Source organism: Amblyomma maculatum, unplaced genomic scaffold (genome assembly GCF_055883805.1).
Source record: "Amblyomma maculatum isolate TAMU_Amacu unplaced genomic scaffold, ASM5588380v1 scaffold_13, whole genome shotgun sequence".
In the NCBI taxonomy this organism is placed as follows: Eukaryota; Metazoa; Arthropoda; class Arachnida; order Ixodida; family Ixodidae; genus Amblyomma; species Amblyomma maculatum.
The window spans coordinates 7,719,397-7,736,814 of NW_028146738.1; the positions used below are offsets into that span (position 1 = coordinate 7,719,397).

At 45.0% G+C, this 17,418-nt stretch overlaps 1 protein-coding gene and 1 long non-coding RNA gene across 3 annotated transcripts in view; one reads left to right on the forward strand and one right to left on the reverse strand.

Moving 5' to 3' along the window:
- The window catches only part of LOC146172159 (uncharacterized), a 107,887-nt gene that overhangs the window by 42,040 nt on the left and 48,429 nt on the right, over nt 1-17,418 (forward strand). For both annotated transcript variants that reach the window (XM_084585837.1, XM_084585836.1), the window contains exon 6: nt 10,644-10,762. In XM_084585837.1, coding sequence (XP_084441963.1) covers nt 10,644-10,762 — 119 coding nt within the window. The remainder of the gene's footprint in view (nt 1-10,643; nt 10,763-17,418) is intronic.
- Nucleotides 5,397-9,130, reverse strand: LOC146172161 (uncharacterized). The gene is made up of 3 exons (XR_014702472.1): nt 8,742-9,130; nt 8,509-8,659; nt 5,397-6,953 (listed from the first exon to the last, which is right to left on the reverse strand). It is a non-coding gene; the product is annotated as an uncharacterized LOC146172161 (long non-coding RNA).

The following is a 17,418-nucleotide window of genomic DNA, read 5'->3' on the forward strand; positions in this document are numbered from 1 at the left end:
TGTTCCCCTCATCTTGTGTGCCTGGCTTTTGATATGTGTTATACTTTCACTGTGTGCTCTTTGTGTTCAGGAAGTAATGACATGCTCAGGTGATTATTTTTCAAGTATTGACTATTGATGTGCTCAACATTTACATAAAATAGACAGGAAAGCTGTCAGTAGTTGCTCTAGTTTTCATTATCCTGAAATGCTTGTTTCATATGTGGGTAACACAAGTGTAAGTTACTGTACAGCCAACGGTATGGCATAGACTGACATCACTGCCATAAAGCTTTAGCTACTAGTTGTGAGACCATGCTTTCTTTCTGGTTGGCTGCAGTTGCTGATGATAGCTGATGCACAGTTTGATCTGGCTGCTTTTTTCTCCTGTACCGGATTGCTGCCTGAACAACACGCTTATGCAGGGAGTGTTTTCCCAGGTCTTCTCAGTGCACAAGGCCACAACCAGAGGTGAAATATGGAAAAGTACCTCTTTCATGAGCGTGTTGTCGGAATACCGATTGGACACTGGCGAAAAGCAGGCAAATTGAACTGCCAGCCACCACAAACATACCATGGTCTGGCACCCTTTGGTTAGCATGGTGTCGTGCTGGAGGTGGTTGCACATTTAGGTAACATCAGATTGGTTAATGACTTGCTCCACCCTATTAGCAATTTGGCACCTAGCCCATGAAGCAAATTGTTGCTAATCATAATTTGAGTGCATTTTATGGAGCAGATTTTTTTGAAGTGAAACTTGGTTTTCATTTGAATATTTTTTTTTCTATGACTGGCTTTCTTTTGTGGAAGCAATTGTTCTTTTTCATCATTGACTATGGCTGTAGCATTGCGTTGGGGCTGTGTGCTGGGTTCATATAAAATGGGCTTGCATTGTACAAAGCCATCGTGTCACCGCCGTTAGTTTGATACCATTGTTCTTGAGCTAACTGTGGCTGTGTTCGCTCTGGACTCCGTTGTGATCTCCAGTATGGTATCTCTCATAACCTGAGTTGCCTTGGGACATTAGACCTTATAAACCAAACCATCATGCATGGCACACAGTGTCTGCCCATGCTAGCACCAGGAAAATTCAGAAGGGTTAGTTTGACAAAGATCAGCAGGGGGAACGAGCACATGTAAAGTTCGCTTCACGTGCCAGCCAGTCCGGAAAATGTGCAGCAGTTTTAAATTTTCAATTCTATAACGCCGTGACGAAGCCCAAGTCCACCAAAAAAAGTTTAAAGGGGTCGTGAAACGAAAATGTAGCAGCCCAGTTGCAATTTTCCTTGCTTCAGTAAACATTAGGTATGCCTATTCCAAAATATCTCGTCGAAATATTGCTTCTGCATTTAATAATACCATTCTGAAATCAAAGCATTTTTGCGTTCCTGAAGCGACCATGCGAGCCTGTAGGCCGGAATTAGAAGTACTCGCCTACGTCATGTTTAGCTGTTTGGAAACGCAGATATAATCATTATTTCCCATACAATAATAGGTTGCTGTTAAAGTTAGCAAATAAAAATATATTATATCAATTATTCGCTCACGCAAACGCATTTCTTCAACAATACTGTCACGTGACGCGCGGTCGGCGGCGGCGGCGGAGCAGGACGGGTGGTAAAGCTCACTTTACGGGTGGTGTCTGTTTCTCGCTGCGCTCTGGAACAGAGCGAGAGGTGACGCTCAAGTTCAGATTTTCGGTAACGACGGCTATACCTCGCTCCGCCGGGTACTCCAAATGAAAATGGTTCCAGTCTAATTTTTTGTTGTTATTTTCTTTTTCTTTTTTTTGTGAACATTCGTGATGGAGCACAACGTCTTGAGCAGTCTCATACCACCAGTACAACTTGGTTGTGCGGCCGCTGCTGTAATTTTTTTATTATTATTATTCTTGGCGTCATTAAAGATACGATCTAAATACGGTTCCAGGTCAAAGAAATCGACAAGTGTGTTCAATCCGAGTGGTGGGTGGAGTGTTTCAGGAGCGGGCGCCGCGGCGCGTACTCGTATATTAGTTGCTCGCCTCCGCGCTGCATCACTGAGAATAGCGTGTCGAGCTTCGCTTCCTTTATTTCGGCCGGATGACCTGAACTATGGCACTACACGGAAAGCCGGAAACCGAAAAAAAAAAAAAAGGTTGCTACAATGTACTTGGGTGGCCCTTTCATACGCGTTGTCGCAGCTTTGCTCCCCCACCTTCCCGACGCCTCTCTCGTAACCTTTCTTAAAAAAAAAAAAAAAAAAAAGAAAAAAAGAAAGAGAAAAGAGGAAGCATACTTCCTACAACGTCTACAGTGCTCAGACTTCGCCTATTTTTCCTGTCACCGTTAGGTTCTGGGTTTAGGCGTGTTGTGCGGGTTTGAGTGCTCGCTATGCCAACCGTGTACGTCGCGATCGATTGCAGCACGGCTTCTCCGAGTGGAAGTAACGTTCGCTTTCACAAGTTTTGGCACACCGATTGGGTTCATGTGTTCTTACTACTTTCTACTGGAAGTCCTAAATGAACCTCGGCGTCATTCGAAGCCTCGGCATGGACCGGAAACGAAGAAAGCTCACCTCAAACGATGCGTCGTACCGACGCAAAACCGCTGGCCCAGTGCATTGGCAAAAAAAAGTGTAGGTCGCGTGATAAAGGCAGTAAACGTAGTTGCGATTTGTAGCCTTACAGATATGCTTATTTGAGAACTACTCGACTCGCAGAAGCCACCAGTTCTATTTGATTGTTTCCTGCCAGATTGCCCTCATAGCAGTAATATGCGCATTTTGGATTTTTTTTTTATTTTGAACGATACCGTGAGGCCAGCACAACAGGTGCCCCTACCAGCATATCGTACCACCCAGAACAGGCCCCTTGGTTCCACTTCGATCACGTTCTTTCCACAGCACTCATCTCGTCCCATAGAACCTGATGAAGACTCCAAAGAGGAGGATCATGTTGAGCAGAGCTCAGAATCCTTCACATCATTTAAGACATTTCTAGGGTAAAAATTGTTCACCTCAAAAGCTCATACGCCCCATGTCCTTGCATTACGATGGTGTGATTACCAGATCAACCATCCAGGAGAAATGCATTCACGCAAGTGTTATTGATTGGAAAGGCGGATAGATTGGCTTAAAAGTTTAATATCTGACCTGCTACAGAAAGGGAAGAACAAAGAGGGTCATGACATATACAGGAATAGTAACTTGCACCACAGTCACGAGTCAAGTCCTGTGTCATGCAAGAAGCAGCAGAAAGCCTGCACTGCCTGTAGAGCTTTCCATTTCTGGCCAACCGGCCAATAAGTCCTCTGAGAGAGGCCTATTGCCAAAACACTTCAAAGAAGTAACTCGAGTTATTGTTTTGCACGCATATACTGGGACACACCACTAGTACACGCTCCAGAGTCTCCGTAATGTCACATGTGGAACATTCTGGGCAGTCCGCCTGCCCAATTAAGTATAAATATTTGTGTGTGAAACCACATTTAGATGCAGTCTATGGAGAAAGCATGCATAATGGCATATAACTAGGCAAGTGGGTATGGATCCACTAAAGCACTACCTTGTGGCCTTGAGCACAAGTAGATATAAGGAACTCAGTGATGTGTAGTGCCAAAGGCTGGTAAGGGTGTGGTGTTGAAAACTTCCAAAAATTTGTAATGCAGGCTTTGAAACTGTGAATTCACACCACTTCTAAAGTGGTTTCCCACAGATGTGGAAAGCCTCTTACCAAGGGGCCACAAGCTCAGCAGCGGTTTGTGGAGAATTATGCCCTTAAAAAAAAGATGAGTCATGTTCTGAGCGGCATCACCACAATTGTAGGCGACGCTTGCGGTGATACAGATCTGTGTATACATGGATAGAGTTGTAATATTCTCACCAGATGTATGTCAGATTAAGTTGCTTGAATCTACTAATTGATATCTTGGATTTCTCCAGTATCCCGAGAACATGCAAACGCACCAAAGGTTGAGTCATTACACACAGAGGTTGGGTGGGGTGGTATGGGAAGTCGTAGCGTGATAGCATTTGTAATTAATGGCAGCGGAGTGTACCTGAAAAACTGCTGTTCAGCTGCTCATCATCAGTGGGTGGCAATGGTGTTGTGCAAGTAGTCGTAAATACACACAAAGTGGTTCGTGTGACAATTATGTAGATATTGGGCAGGCACGTGACATTCTGAAGTAACAGCACAAAACGTGGATGGGAGCACAAGACGAGAAGACGACACAATGTCTCATCGTCTTCTCGTCTTGTGCTCCCGTCCACATTTTGCGCTGTTACCTCAGGATGGAAAACCAACCAGCCCAACCTGCTATTCTGGCTAACATGCCATTGTTTGAGGTGCATTGCGGCAGCCAAAGTTTATCCCAAGCACCTGCACTTCTATGTACATGTTAAAGAGTACTGGGAGTGGTGCTCATATGGGTGTGTACTATTTTCCTGGCTCGGGCAATCAGATTGCAGGCGGGCTAGCACACACAGCCCAAAGCACATGTAGTAGAAGTTTGGATTGTCGAACCGCGAAGTCTTCAGTTCAATTCCTTCCCTTATATTTTTCAATTTGTATGAGTATCATAGTCTGTGCTTGTATGGTTAAATTGCGAGGGTGTACATATCACCTGCGCTCCTGACCAACCTCACTCTGCATAAGTATTCACCAAGCAGTTTTCGTTCCATCAAAAGGCTTTCACAATATTCAGCGACACAAGCAGCTACTCAGACAGCATCAGTGTAGCATTCTTGGAGCTTCGCAAATCTGTGGTTACATTGTTTACTAGCAAAACATGCACGGTATGTAGATATGTGTACTAGGACGCATAAGATGCCGTGACAATGTGGACTGCCCTTACGTCTACAGCTGCCCTTTAATCCTGTTACATTCTAGCCTGCAGTGAATTCAGCAGAAAGGTTTCACAAGTAAATCATCCCAACTTTATATTTCTAGACTTGACCCCAGCACCGACAAAGTTCATTGTATTACCAGCATTTTGGTGGCATATTCAACCAGCAGGCCAATTAACTCAACGTCATGCAGGTTCTAGTGCAGATGTTTTCATGCAAACTACGGGTATAATCAACGAAGGAGGCTTTACTATACATACCTTTTCAGCACGCTGTTTTATGACTGGTTAAAGTCTGGTACATTTCAAAGTATAAGGCACATATTATTGTATGCATGTCTACAGATTGCAGATTATGCTGGCTTGCTTCTGAATGAGACTGCAAAATGCTGAAAACAGTGGCCACCTTTCAAAGCAGCTTTTGCAGAAAACGGTTTGATTTTTCTATTCCCCATGAGCCACTATTTTTTGAGGACGTGTAAAGGTGAACACGGCAACTAGAAAATCTAGGTTTGTCAGTGCCACAAGGACCACCACTTTGTAGTACATTTGGGCATTATCTAATGTTACCAAATGAGTGTTAGAGACATGTTGCTTTCAAAATAATTTATTGGTTGGCCGCAGGTTCATCAATGCATACAAAAATTTTTAGGCTAGAAGGAAGTTGACCTAGAGCAAGATATCTTTTATTCACGCTTCTTTGCTGTCTTCCTCTCTCCTAAATATACAAATGTGTATATACAGCTTCACAATCATGATGTGTTGAGGTCAGTGCTAAATAAAAAAAAAAATTGCATCCGACAAAGGTATAGTTAGAGATTGAGTACACAAAATTCATTCTAAGTGAGCCTATATATGTCTTGTAGATTCCAAGGGAAGGCAAGTATAGCAGGGGGCAGCAGAAACTCAGGCAGGCAGATAAAAAGTTTGCGGGGATCAGATGGATGCAGCTGACAGAGGATCGGGTTATTTGGATAGATATGGGAGAGACATCTATACAAGCAGGTATATACACAACTGCAAAATTATGATGCATTTGCGGTCAGAGCTAAAAAAAATTCCACCCATCAAAGGTATAGGTGGGGAGTGAACACACAAAATTCATTCTAAGTGAGCCTATATATGTCTTGTAGATTCCAGGGGAAGGCAAGCGTAGCAGGGGGCGGCAGAAATTCGGGCAGACAGATGAGATTAGGAAGTCTGCGGGGATCATATGGATGCAGCTGATGTATCTGCGGTCAGTTCCAAAAGAAGAAAAATTCTAACCGTCAAAGGTAAAGGAAGGGAGTGAGTACACAAAATTCATTCTAAGTGAGCCTATATATGTCTTTTAGATTCCAAGGGAAGGCAAGTTTAGCAGGGGGCGGCAGAAACTCGGGCAAGCAGATGAAATTAGGAAGTTTGCGAGAATCATGCACCTGGCACAGGATCGGGTTATTCGGATGGATATGGGAGAAGCATTTGCCCAGCAGTGGGTGCAGTCAGGCTAGTGATATCAACAAGACTAACAACTGGATGAGTTGGTACTGATTCATCTTAAAACCAGCCAGAAGACGAAACACGTGAGAGGAGCACAAGACAAAGTTTGACTAACAACTGAAATGTTACTGAAGGAAAGAGGCAAAAGAAGATTCGCACAGAAATGCACGTGCACGAAAAACCCCCAAAGCAGTGAAAGCGTGGAAAGCAGAAAGGGTCTAAAAAATCAAAATCTAAAAAAAGCAAATTCCTTATGGTCAAGAACCACTCGTTACAAAAGGGAAGCCACAGATCCAAGTCCAAAGGCACACTATACTGCAAAGGCTAAGGACGTGTGTGTGGCTAAGAAATCGGTCAACAGTCTTTTGGGGCCTTTTTTACATGTGCATCTCTGTGCAAGTCTTCTTTTGCCTCTATCCTTTAGTAAAATTCCAGTTATTAGTCCAGCTGTCCTGCAATTCTCTCTTCTCAATTTTCCGGCTTGTTTCAGAATGAATAAGGTGATGACTCAACAAACCTTGCACAAACTGGAAACCAGCGTAACTGTCAGATGGAAACCTTTCCCTTATTTGGCTTGCATTAAAAATAGGGAGGACTTTACTGTGATGTCTGCCGAGGCATCCCCAAAGCCAGTGCGCAAGCTGGCTGTAGCAGATGTAGTGGTGCCTCCTGTTGACAAGAGAAAAAGCAATATTCACTTTTCAGCATAGCAAAATGAAAATATGATTTAGGTCTTTTACAAATTTGAAAGTTATTCATGCATCTGTACAATTAATTCCCGTCTAACAGAAGCTGTACAGTGTAACTTTCACTGTCAATTTATTCTCCCTGGAAGTATGGCAAACTTTGAATTCTGCTGCAGGTGACTGAGAGAGAATGAGACCCACCCAATATTAGAACTCCAGTGCAATCACAATTTGCTACTGCAGCAAAATAATGCCTGAAGGCAATGCAGCTTTTGACTGACAAAACCTGGTAGTCGTCTTACACCCTCTATACTAGTGTTGTGGCCGATGTCAATGTCCACGCTGATATCATCCGCATAGCACGAAGATGTTAAGTATGCGACTTATGCATTAAGCAGCTCTGTGCATGGAGTCATTCTATTCGAAGGAGCCATAAACTACAAGTGCACTTCTGTCAACAGCTCTCCGTTGTTTTCCCACAACACGGCACGTGCCAAACTTTCTGCAAGTGCCGCAAAACTACTCTATAACTTCATTTGCTAACTGTAAAATTTCCAACACTTACTCAAACTGTGGAAGTTTCGGTGTACTGGCCTTTGGGAGAACGTCTTTCTTTTTTTTTTGTTTTTTTTTTTGGTTGTTACATTTCAGCACATGTAAAATGTCAGTGTCAAAGCATTTTGGAGAGGTTTACTGTGTGCAGGTGTTGATGATAGTATCAGTGAAGTCAATTTTTTTAATTATATTTGCACACTATACAACACTCACCTAATGCAAGTGGGTAAAAAAAAAACTAGCAAATAAAACTGTAAAACTAAAGTGCTGGTATGGTGATTGTTCTGGCAGCAAGTGGGGACAGGCTATAACAAGAGTTGTCGGGCTAGTTAGTGATCGTCTGCAGAAGCCAGTCCTGCTCTGTGTGTTTTTCTTTTCTGTGTCGTTTTTTAGTGCATTTTCCCACGGCTTCCGCAGGAGACAGGCTACTTCACTGCATGCAATTTCACTTAGCACAGAGTCCTCCGAAATGAGATTGCTTTTGTACTTATTTACTGCATTTCTTGTGGCATTCCTTATGTATTTATGTTTTGAAGTGCTGCACTTGCTGAAGGTCATACCTGGCTAATAAAACAAGCAAATGTGTCCGGACAGCGTCCCCCCCCCCCCCCCCCTCGTTACTTCACATCAATGTGCATGCCCTTTCCATTTAGCAAGTTCACACTATCAGATGATGCGTGTTTTCTCATTTACTCGTGCATGGAATTAAGCAAACCAGTAATTTGCATGGTAAAACGTCATGCTCATGCGCTTCTACAAAAACAAGAAAAATATGAAAACCAGCGATGTGTTCGCACTAACGTGGTGCAATATCAACACTGTAGACAGTGTAGATGATCGCAGGTAAGTAACGTTAAAGGGGAAGCTTTATTTTATTAACACTGCCTTCCGCAATAGATTTCATTACAGCATTTCTTGCTCGAGAAAATTAAAAACAGGTGCCGCTTGTTCAAGTTATGTCGCCTTTCGCTCAAGGTTCTTACCTTGTGTTCTCGACTAGCAGTCCACGATCAAGAAGCATTTGGAGTAAATGCGGATGATCTGTAACACCCAGACGGCTGCTTCAACTACGTAGTCGCCGCCGGGATGCTCTCAAGAGCAGTCGGCATCGGCACGCACCGCCCGCAGCTGCACCTGTTCGAAAGCTTCGGTTAGCGATTGCGAACTCTCGCAACGGTCAAACGTAGGCTAGGTTGCAAGACTCGGACATACATACCAATGCGTAGTTCCGAAACGGCTGGGATCGGGAGGCTGACGGTCGGGGCTTCTGCAAGCCGGAGTTGTGCCGCGGTTACCGCGGCCTCTCGACACAAGTGTTACTGTACCGGTCGCTCGCAGGGTCCATCTTCGCCGACCTGGCACCCGAAAAGTTGCGTCGGCGTAAGGCTCAAAGCCCACGATGTAACCATGTTTTAACAGTAGCGACTATATTCTAGTTCACTATAGCAGCACAGCGACGCTGGAACCCACGGAGGAACCTAGGCGTCGGCCATATTAAAAAACCCTGTGTGAGCGTAGAGTAGGGCACAATTAAAACCTCTAAAATACACCGAGCTCGGTCAACTTTGGCTCAGCAGGCTCCGGCAACGGGAGCTTCTCATTGGCTTAGCGTTATGACGTATCTGTTGAGTTGAGGAGGACGCGCGCTAGGAAACCGAAATTCTGTTTTTGTCGCTATTAAATCAACGCGGGCGATGAAACGAATCGAGGTATATTATATGATGCAGGACAAGGATTCCATTTAACTAAGCCGTGCAAAATTTCCGGAAAACGTTTCACGACCCCTTTAAAGCTGCTGAAACGTGCGCGAGGTATATAACCTGATATGCCCAGCATTGCCTGCCCCGAGAAAGCATGTTGCCAAAGACATGCTCACCTGTAATTTGCTTACAACTTGCTTTCTTATCTGCTTTCGGCATTTGCCCCGTTGCCTTTTTTGTTGTTTTTTCTATGTTTGCTATTAAATGGATATTTTGCATTTTGTTCTGTTTTTTTAGTGGGTTTGCTTTTGGGCATAGGCTGATCACAGCTGTCTTGAAATTGGGCTGTTCTGGAGCTGCCCTCATGCGATGCAAGATGTTGATTTTTGTGGACAATAAACCTTGTTTTATGATTCTTTGTGCAAGCAAGACAAGATATCGTGATTGAGGTTGTCAAACCACGCTCGATTAAGAAAAAAATTCTGAGAGCACTGTGGAATCTAAACTGCAGAAATGCGAAAGCAGGATCATTGCTGCTGCGCACGGTGCACCACTCTTGCTCTCATTGCCATTATAAACAAAATGCACAATCATTATCACTAATTCCAGCATCATTGTCATCACTACTATCATCCTCATGTTAGACAAGGAGAATTATGATGTGCATTTCACGATCCCAGGTGTGGTGCAGTTTTTCAAAACGCTCGGCTGGGGATACAAGGGGTGGTGGTTCGATTTCCGGGGGAGACAGAATTTTTATTTTTCACATGACATCATCAGGATGATTGACATCTACTTTTCCTCCTCATACATCTGTTATGATTGATAGCTAATTTTCCTTCTCATACATTCATTATTTGCAAATAACGCATCAGCGTACAGATCCTATGCACGGGATTTCAATGAGCCTAGAAAGGCTTTCGCCTTACAAAAAAAAAAAAATGCAGAATCTCTAGCTTTCTCCATTTGCTATTTTGTCCCAGAATTTTAGAAACTTTACCCCCTTACTATACTAACTATACTTTAAAGAACTGCAAACCTCAACGTCAAGTCAATGTAAATGTGTAAATTAACCTCCAATGATGTGAAGTAGGCACATTTTGCCGAAATCGGAGCTGTGCTAGAAGAGCAAGCTTGTGAACATGAACTATCCTCGACCACTTGGCTTACGACTTTGCAATGAGCAAACTGCTCATTCTAGCCTCTGAAATGGCACCACAGGAATGATAACAGCTGTTGTTTTCACACTGTTGGGAAGAGAATGGCAAAAGGCTAAAGTATTTGGCTGCTCTGAATGTTTAAAACAGTTAATCTGCATTTGTACATTAGCAGTTGCTTTCTGTCTCTTCTGCAGCATAGTTTGTCTGGCTCACTTGCATACTTTGTTAATTATATTTCAACCTTCTTGCCTTTTTCAGGAAATCATATTGTATGCTGAAAAGGCCCTGCCACCTGGATTGGTACTGGAGAAGTTGGACAATTTCCAACAGCAACAGAGGCTACATGGAAGGACTTTGCTTAGACCTACTCTTTCAAGGTAAGTGAGCATGCATCATGTCCAGATGAAGGCCAGAATTAATTAAAAGTGAATAAAGCAGAGAGGCATTCAACTGAGCATGATATCAAGACGGTAGGAAAAGATACAGATGCCACTCATGTAGACCCATTGTGACCTCTACCAGGACATTGGTGGCAATCAAGGAAATGGCCAGAGGATTCTAAGCTGTGTGGGTCACAAAACAGGAGAATTACATGACTGCCATCGTAAAAGAAGAGGAGCTGTGGCCTCTTTTTTTCCTGCAACTCACAAGAAGCAGTCTTGCATCTAATTTGAATGGAAAGTCTGTTCTTTTTTTTTCTGAGCATTTCGAGTTATTACACTATATTCCTTGGGGCTCCCTTTTTCCGACTTAGGAAATAAATTAGCAAATAGCATATAGAACTGTCTTTTAAAACTGCTAACCTAAACTCAATTTATGGCTACAGACATTGCTCCGGTTGACACAGTGATGGTGTCGGAGGCTGTATATGAAAAAAAGTTGTATGTTCATTGAATGGGTGACGTAACGACTGTAAATGGCCATTCCTTTTAGTGCTTTGTCTCATAGTGGTTGGTTGAATGAACTAACAACTTCTTTTGCATGGGGATAACTGAGGTTTAATTACAGCTTAGGCTACATAATTGGGGTTACAGGAATACAGAGTTGGATGTTCTGTATAGCAGCTTGAGAATTGACGACATGCAACATGAGTTACTTGATGGTGAGGAGGAAGATGGCAGCTCCTGGTCGATGCTTTTGGCATGCTGCTTGCAGGTGCTCTTAAGGGGGGACCTGGGTCTTGAACAAAATTTTCTTATTATTGCTATTAATTTGAAATCAGCATTGTATATGTAACTTTTTGTGCTGATTTCAAATATGGTGTTAGTTTCTTTCTACATAAATGTGTTTAGTAGTTACAATAACCTTGGTGATTGAAGTTTGCAGGACGATTTCAGAAATATCTACTGTAGTAAAATTGCTAAAACTGCAAGGATCTGTTCCTGAATGTCTAAGGAATACAATAAAACTACTTTTATGGACCTGCCTTACTTCCAGCCAAAGTTATGCAAGTTTGAAGTTTAAGCTTTGCAAATACAACCTCCCCCTTTCTAGAGTTTCATATGTTTTCAAAATGTTCATGCAACGCAGACCTCTTACAAATAGCTTTGTTTTGTTCCTTCATTCCAATCTGAAATTTAGCGCAGAAAAAATGAAAATGCATTTATGCGGCTTTGATATGCCTGATTTTTTTGGAATTTTCCCATCTCTTAGACTGATAATGAGGTTGTTTTAAATATGTGTTCCTATCAATTCCTGTGTCACTATTGTTAATGTTGTTCAAAAGTTTTAATTGGAAGATTTTCCTGCGTACAGAGAGCAGTTTCCAACCTAGACTTTCCCTGATTTCAGAACCTCTAATTCTGTAGTCGTAGATAGCCGTGATGAATCTTGCAGCCCTTTTCTGAACACGCTCTAACTTATCTTCAAGGGTTTTTGTGAAGGGGTCCTAAGCCACACACACGTATTCCAACACTGGTAAGATATTAGAGAGGTACAATGTTTCCTTCAGAGCATTTGGTGCACACTTAGTTTGGTGTGCATGTAGTTTGAATGCATTTGAAGTTTCAAACAACTGTAACTTTTTCTAGAATGCAGCTACAGCAATGTAATTGGCATCAGTGTGTAGCTCTGCTCTTCAAGAGAAAGTCTTGTGAGCCTGTTTTGCCTCCTCAGTGCGAAAAACTGCTTACTGTTGTTTCTGACCACATCACTGATGGGGACGTACTCATAGCACCATTTTTGGTGCCACTTCCACACCACTGGGACGGGCTAGTGTTGCGCACCATCGCATCATTACTGAAGGTAACTCTATCGTTCGCCGACGGCCTTATCGAGTTTCCCTCTCTGAACGAAAAATAATTGAAGAAAATGTAAATGACATGCTCCATTGCAATATAATTAGTCCCTCAACAAGCCCATGGTCATCCCCAGTAGTGCTAGTTGAAAAAAAGGACGGCTCGGTACGCTTTTGTGTTGATTACCATGCACTCAACAAAATTACCCGCAAAGATGTACCGTATTTACTCGAATCTAACGCGCACCTTTTTTCCGATATATCGTGTCCAAAAATTGGGTGCGCGCTAGAATCGAGTATGACCCTAAATCTCCGATATCATATCGCCATCGGCATTTCAAAATGGCCGCCTGGTATGCACTTCGAGCCTACTAGCTGGTCTAGCTGTCTATGCCTAGCTGCAGTAGCGTCCTTCGTGTGCTCTGGTACATGTGCTTTGGTTAGCCTACCCGTTTTCTGCGATTGACCGACCAGTATGGACGTGCCGAAGATTCGTCGAGTTCATCATGATGCCGCATTTAAACGGAAAGTCATCGTGTGTGCAGAGACGAACGGAAATCGGGCCGCATCACGCGCATTCGGAGTTATGGAAACATGCGTGCGGGACTGGCGCAAGCAGAAGGAAAAGATTTTCGGCAGCAAGGCTACACGAAAAGGTTTCAGTGGACCGAAGCAGGGCCGGTTCACCGAAATAGAAGAGCGGCTCGCAGAATATGTTCTAGAGCAGCGAGCAGCGCAGCGGCCAGTGACGACGGACCTGCTCAAAGTCCGGGCGATGCAGCTAGCCCTACAAACAGGGCTAACGCGGAGCGACTTGCTGGCTGTCTAATTTTATGAAGAGAAAAGGCTTTTCTCTTCGAAGGCGGACAGGGATATGCCAGAAGTTGCCTGAAGAGTACGAAGAAAAGCTGCACAGTTTTCAGCGGTTCGTTCTAAGTTTGCGCCGCAAGTACGGCTACCACCTCGGCCAGATTGGAAATGCCGATCAGACACCGCTGTACTTTGACATGCCTGCCACCACAACCGTTGAAAAGAAGGGGGCAAAGCAAGTGCGCGTGTTGTCTTCCGGCCACGAAAAAACGCGTCACCGCAATGCTTTGTTGCACCGCGGATGGACACAAGCTGCCCCCGTATCTCATATTCAGGCGCAAGACGCTCCCGAAAGGAATCGTGTTTCCGAGTGGCGTGATTGTGCGCGCCAATGAAAAAGGTTGGATGACAACGGACTTGGTCGCCGACTGGATCGATAACGTCTGGCGCAAGAGACCCGGCGGCAGTTTGGGCCTGCGTGCGATGCTTGTGCTCGACGCTTTCAAGTGCCATCTCGACCAACGCATCAAGGACAAGCTCGCTGCGTGCAACACCGACCTTGTCGTGATACCAGGTGGCATGACATCGCAGCTCCAGCCGCTCGATGTTTGCTTGAACAAGCCAGTGAAAGATAGGATTCGGGCGCTGTACACCGAATGGCTTGTGAGTGGCTGCCATGAATTCACTCCCAGCAACAGAATGAAGCGTGCCTCGCTGCAAGAGTTCACTGGATGGGCGAAAGATGCGTGGTGCACGATACCGTCTGCCATGGTCATCAAGGCCTTTAAAAAATGTGGCATATCGAATGCCATGGACGGCACCGAGGATGAGATGCTTTGGTCCGTCAGCAGTGACAAGGAGTTGTCTGACAGCGACGACGAGTGAACCTTGTGCCGGCATAGTGACAATCTTGGCAAGATAAGCCGTTTCCTTTTGTGTGTGTGTTTTTTAGTGCACCGAGATTAAATCTTTGCTTTTCCAAACGAGACAAAGTTGTATTGCTGTATGAAAGCGTTAGGTGCGCGGTACTCTTTTTCGCGGAGAACGGGTGCGCGTTACAATCGGAGCTTTTTTTTTTTTTCGGGGGTGGGGGTCATGAAAAACGGGTGCGCGTTACAATCGAGGGCGCGTTAGATTCGAGTAAATACGGTATAACCGATGCCGCGAATTGATGACGCCCTTGACTCCCTCCAAGGCTCCGAATATTTCTCGACCTTGGACCTCTTCTCAGGTTATTGGCAAATACCTATGCACGAGGACGACAAAAAAAAAACGCTTTCGAAACACCCGATGGCCTTTACGAATTTAATGTTATGCCTTTCGGACATTGTAACGCACCAGCGACATTTGAAAGAATGACCGACACTGTACTTCGTGGCCTAAAATGGAGAACCTGTTTGTGTTACTTGAACGACATTGTTATCTTTTCGGTAACCTTTCATGACCATCTCACGCGCCTGAATGAAGTCCTCACCTGCCTCGCTTCGGCAGGCCTTCAGCTCAACACCAAGAAGTGCCACTTTGCACAGAAGGAAATTAGAATATTGGGACATCTGGTCAGCCATGACGGCATTCGCCCATATCCTGAAAAAATCATTGCGGTCTTGAACTTTGCTCGTCCACAACGGACTACAGATTTGCGCAGTTTCCTCGGCCTTGCGTCCTATTTCCGACGTTTTATAAGGCCCTTTGCAACTATTGCTGCACCACTTCATGAGCTGCTTAAAGCACGCAGCCCTTTCGTGTGGACTGAACAGTGCGAAACTGCTTTTAATGACCTAAAGCACGCCCTCACATCAGATCCTGTTCTTGGCCACTTCAGTGACAGCGCTCCAAATATCCTGCACACCGATGACAGTGGTCACGGTCTTGGCGCTGTACTTCTGCAGCGTGATGCAACATCGCATGAGAAAGTGATTGCCTTTGCCAGTCGGACTCTGACTCCAGCTGAGAAAAACTACACCATTACCGAGCAAGAGTGTCTTGCTGTCATCTGGGCTGTCCAAAAATTTCGCCCTTACCTATACGGTCGGCACTTCACAGTTGTGACCGACCACCATGCTGTTTGCTGGTTGTCTTCACTCAAAAATTTGACAGGCCGACTTGGCCGCTGGATTCTATGCCTGCAAGAATACCATTTCAACGTCACTTATAAATCTGGTCGCCGACACCAAGACGCCGACGCTCTCTCTCGCTGCCCCCTTTCGGAATCCACTTGCTGTTTTTCTTCCCAATTCATTTCCACCTCTGACCAGAGCCGACCATCTCTTTGCCCGACGTATATCACAACCGTTTGTTTTGACGACTCTGAGAACAAGCACGCTCTCCGCTCGCAGCAATTAGCCGATGCCTACTGCCGTCCTATCATCGACCGCCTTATCGGCGCTTCGGGCCCGCCCAATGCTAGGCTTCGCCGACAGCTTCGCAACTTTAAGCTCGAAGATGGCATCCTACTCCGCTACCTGTATTGCCCTGATGGAACTCGCTGGATTCCAGTCGTGCCGCGTGTGCTTCGCCCACGTATACTGGCGGCTCTCCACGATGATGCTATTGCAGGTCACCTTGGTTTTGACAAAACGTACAACCGCGTGAGAAAACGATTTTTTTGGCCTGGCTTATCTTCCACCGTTGCCAAATACGTCGCATCCTGCCTTCTGTGCCAACATCGCAAACGGCTGACTTTTTTGCCCGCTGTCCTTCGACAACCTCTTCCTTGTCCCACCACGCCAATCGACGTAGTCGGCATCGACTTATATGGTCCCCTACCTCTCTCCTATGGGGGTAACCATTGGATTATAACAGCTGTCGACCACCTCACACGCTACGCTGAGACAGCACCTGTACCGACTGGTTCCGCTGAAGAAGTAGCAAATTTCTTTTTGCGATCGATTGTATTGCGTCATGGCGCTCCTCGGGTGCTCCTAAGTGACCGCGGTACAGCTTTCTTATCGAAAGTCGTTGCCAAAGTTCTTCACGCGTCATCCACCCCTCATAAGACAACCTCAAGCTACCATCCTCAGACTAACGGTCTGAGCGATTTCAACGCACCTTGTTGGACATGATATCCATGTACATCACACCAGATCATAGAAATTGGGACACTATTCTACCATTCGTCACATTCGCCTATAATACAGCAGTACAGCGAACTACCGGTTACTCTCCATTTTTACTTGTTCATGGCCATCATCCCACTACAATTCTCGACGCTTCCTTCTTCTCTACACCCGACTACTCCACATCAGTACCTACCCATTTTTTATCTCGTGTGGCCAGATGCCGTCATCTTGCCCGCCTCAACACAGCAGCGTGCCAGGAAGACCGCAAGACTCGCTATGATTCTACACATCGAGTGGTCTCTTTTCGTCCTGGTGACGAAGTACTGCTTTATACACCATTGCGCACCCCTGGCCTTAGTGACAAATTCCACCACCGCTACGTAGGTCCCTATGAGGTCATAAGCCAAACTTCCCCAGTGAACTACAAAGTGACGCCTGTCGATCCCCCAGCTGATCGGTGCCACAGTGGAACTGAAATTGTTCATGTGTCTCGTCTGAAACCATTTGTGCACCACGATGCATCGGTTAGGTAGGAGCGGCCAGGCTGGCCGCTTCCGACCCCCCGGGCAGATTGTGTGAGCCTTCCATGGATGTTCTTTAATTTGTGAATGCCATGATCTTTCTCTTTCATTTGTACATACCATCATCATCGTCCCGCGGCGCCGGCTCCCGCACGCGCCTGGGTTTTGTCATCGGATTAAAACGCTATACAAGGCATCGCTGGCCTTGCCGTCACGACCCTGCCGTCTCAACCTAGCCTTCTTTGACAGTCTGTACAAAATATGTGACAGTACCATCCCCCCAAAATTGCAAAAGCTTGACATAAAGCTATGTACAGTCGAGTCCACTTATAACGATACCGGTTTTAACAATATATCGGTTACAACAATGAAAACCTGCTGTACCATCCACTTTTGTATGTTTTCTA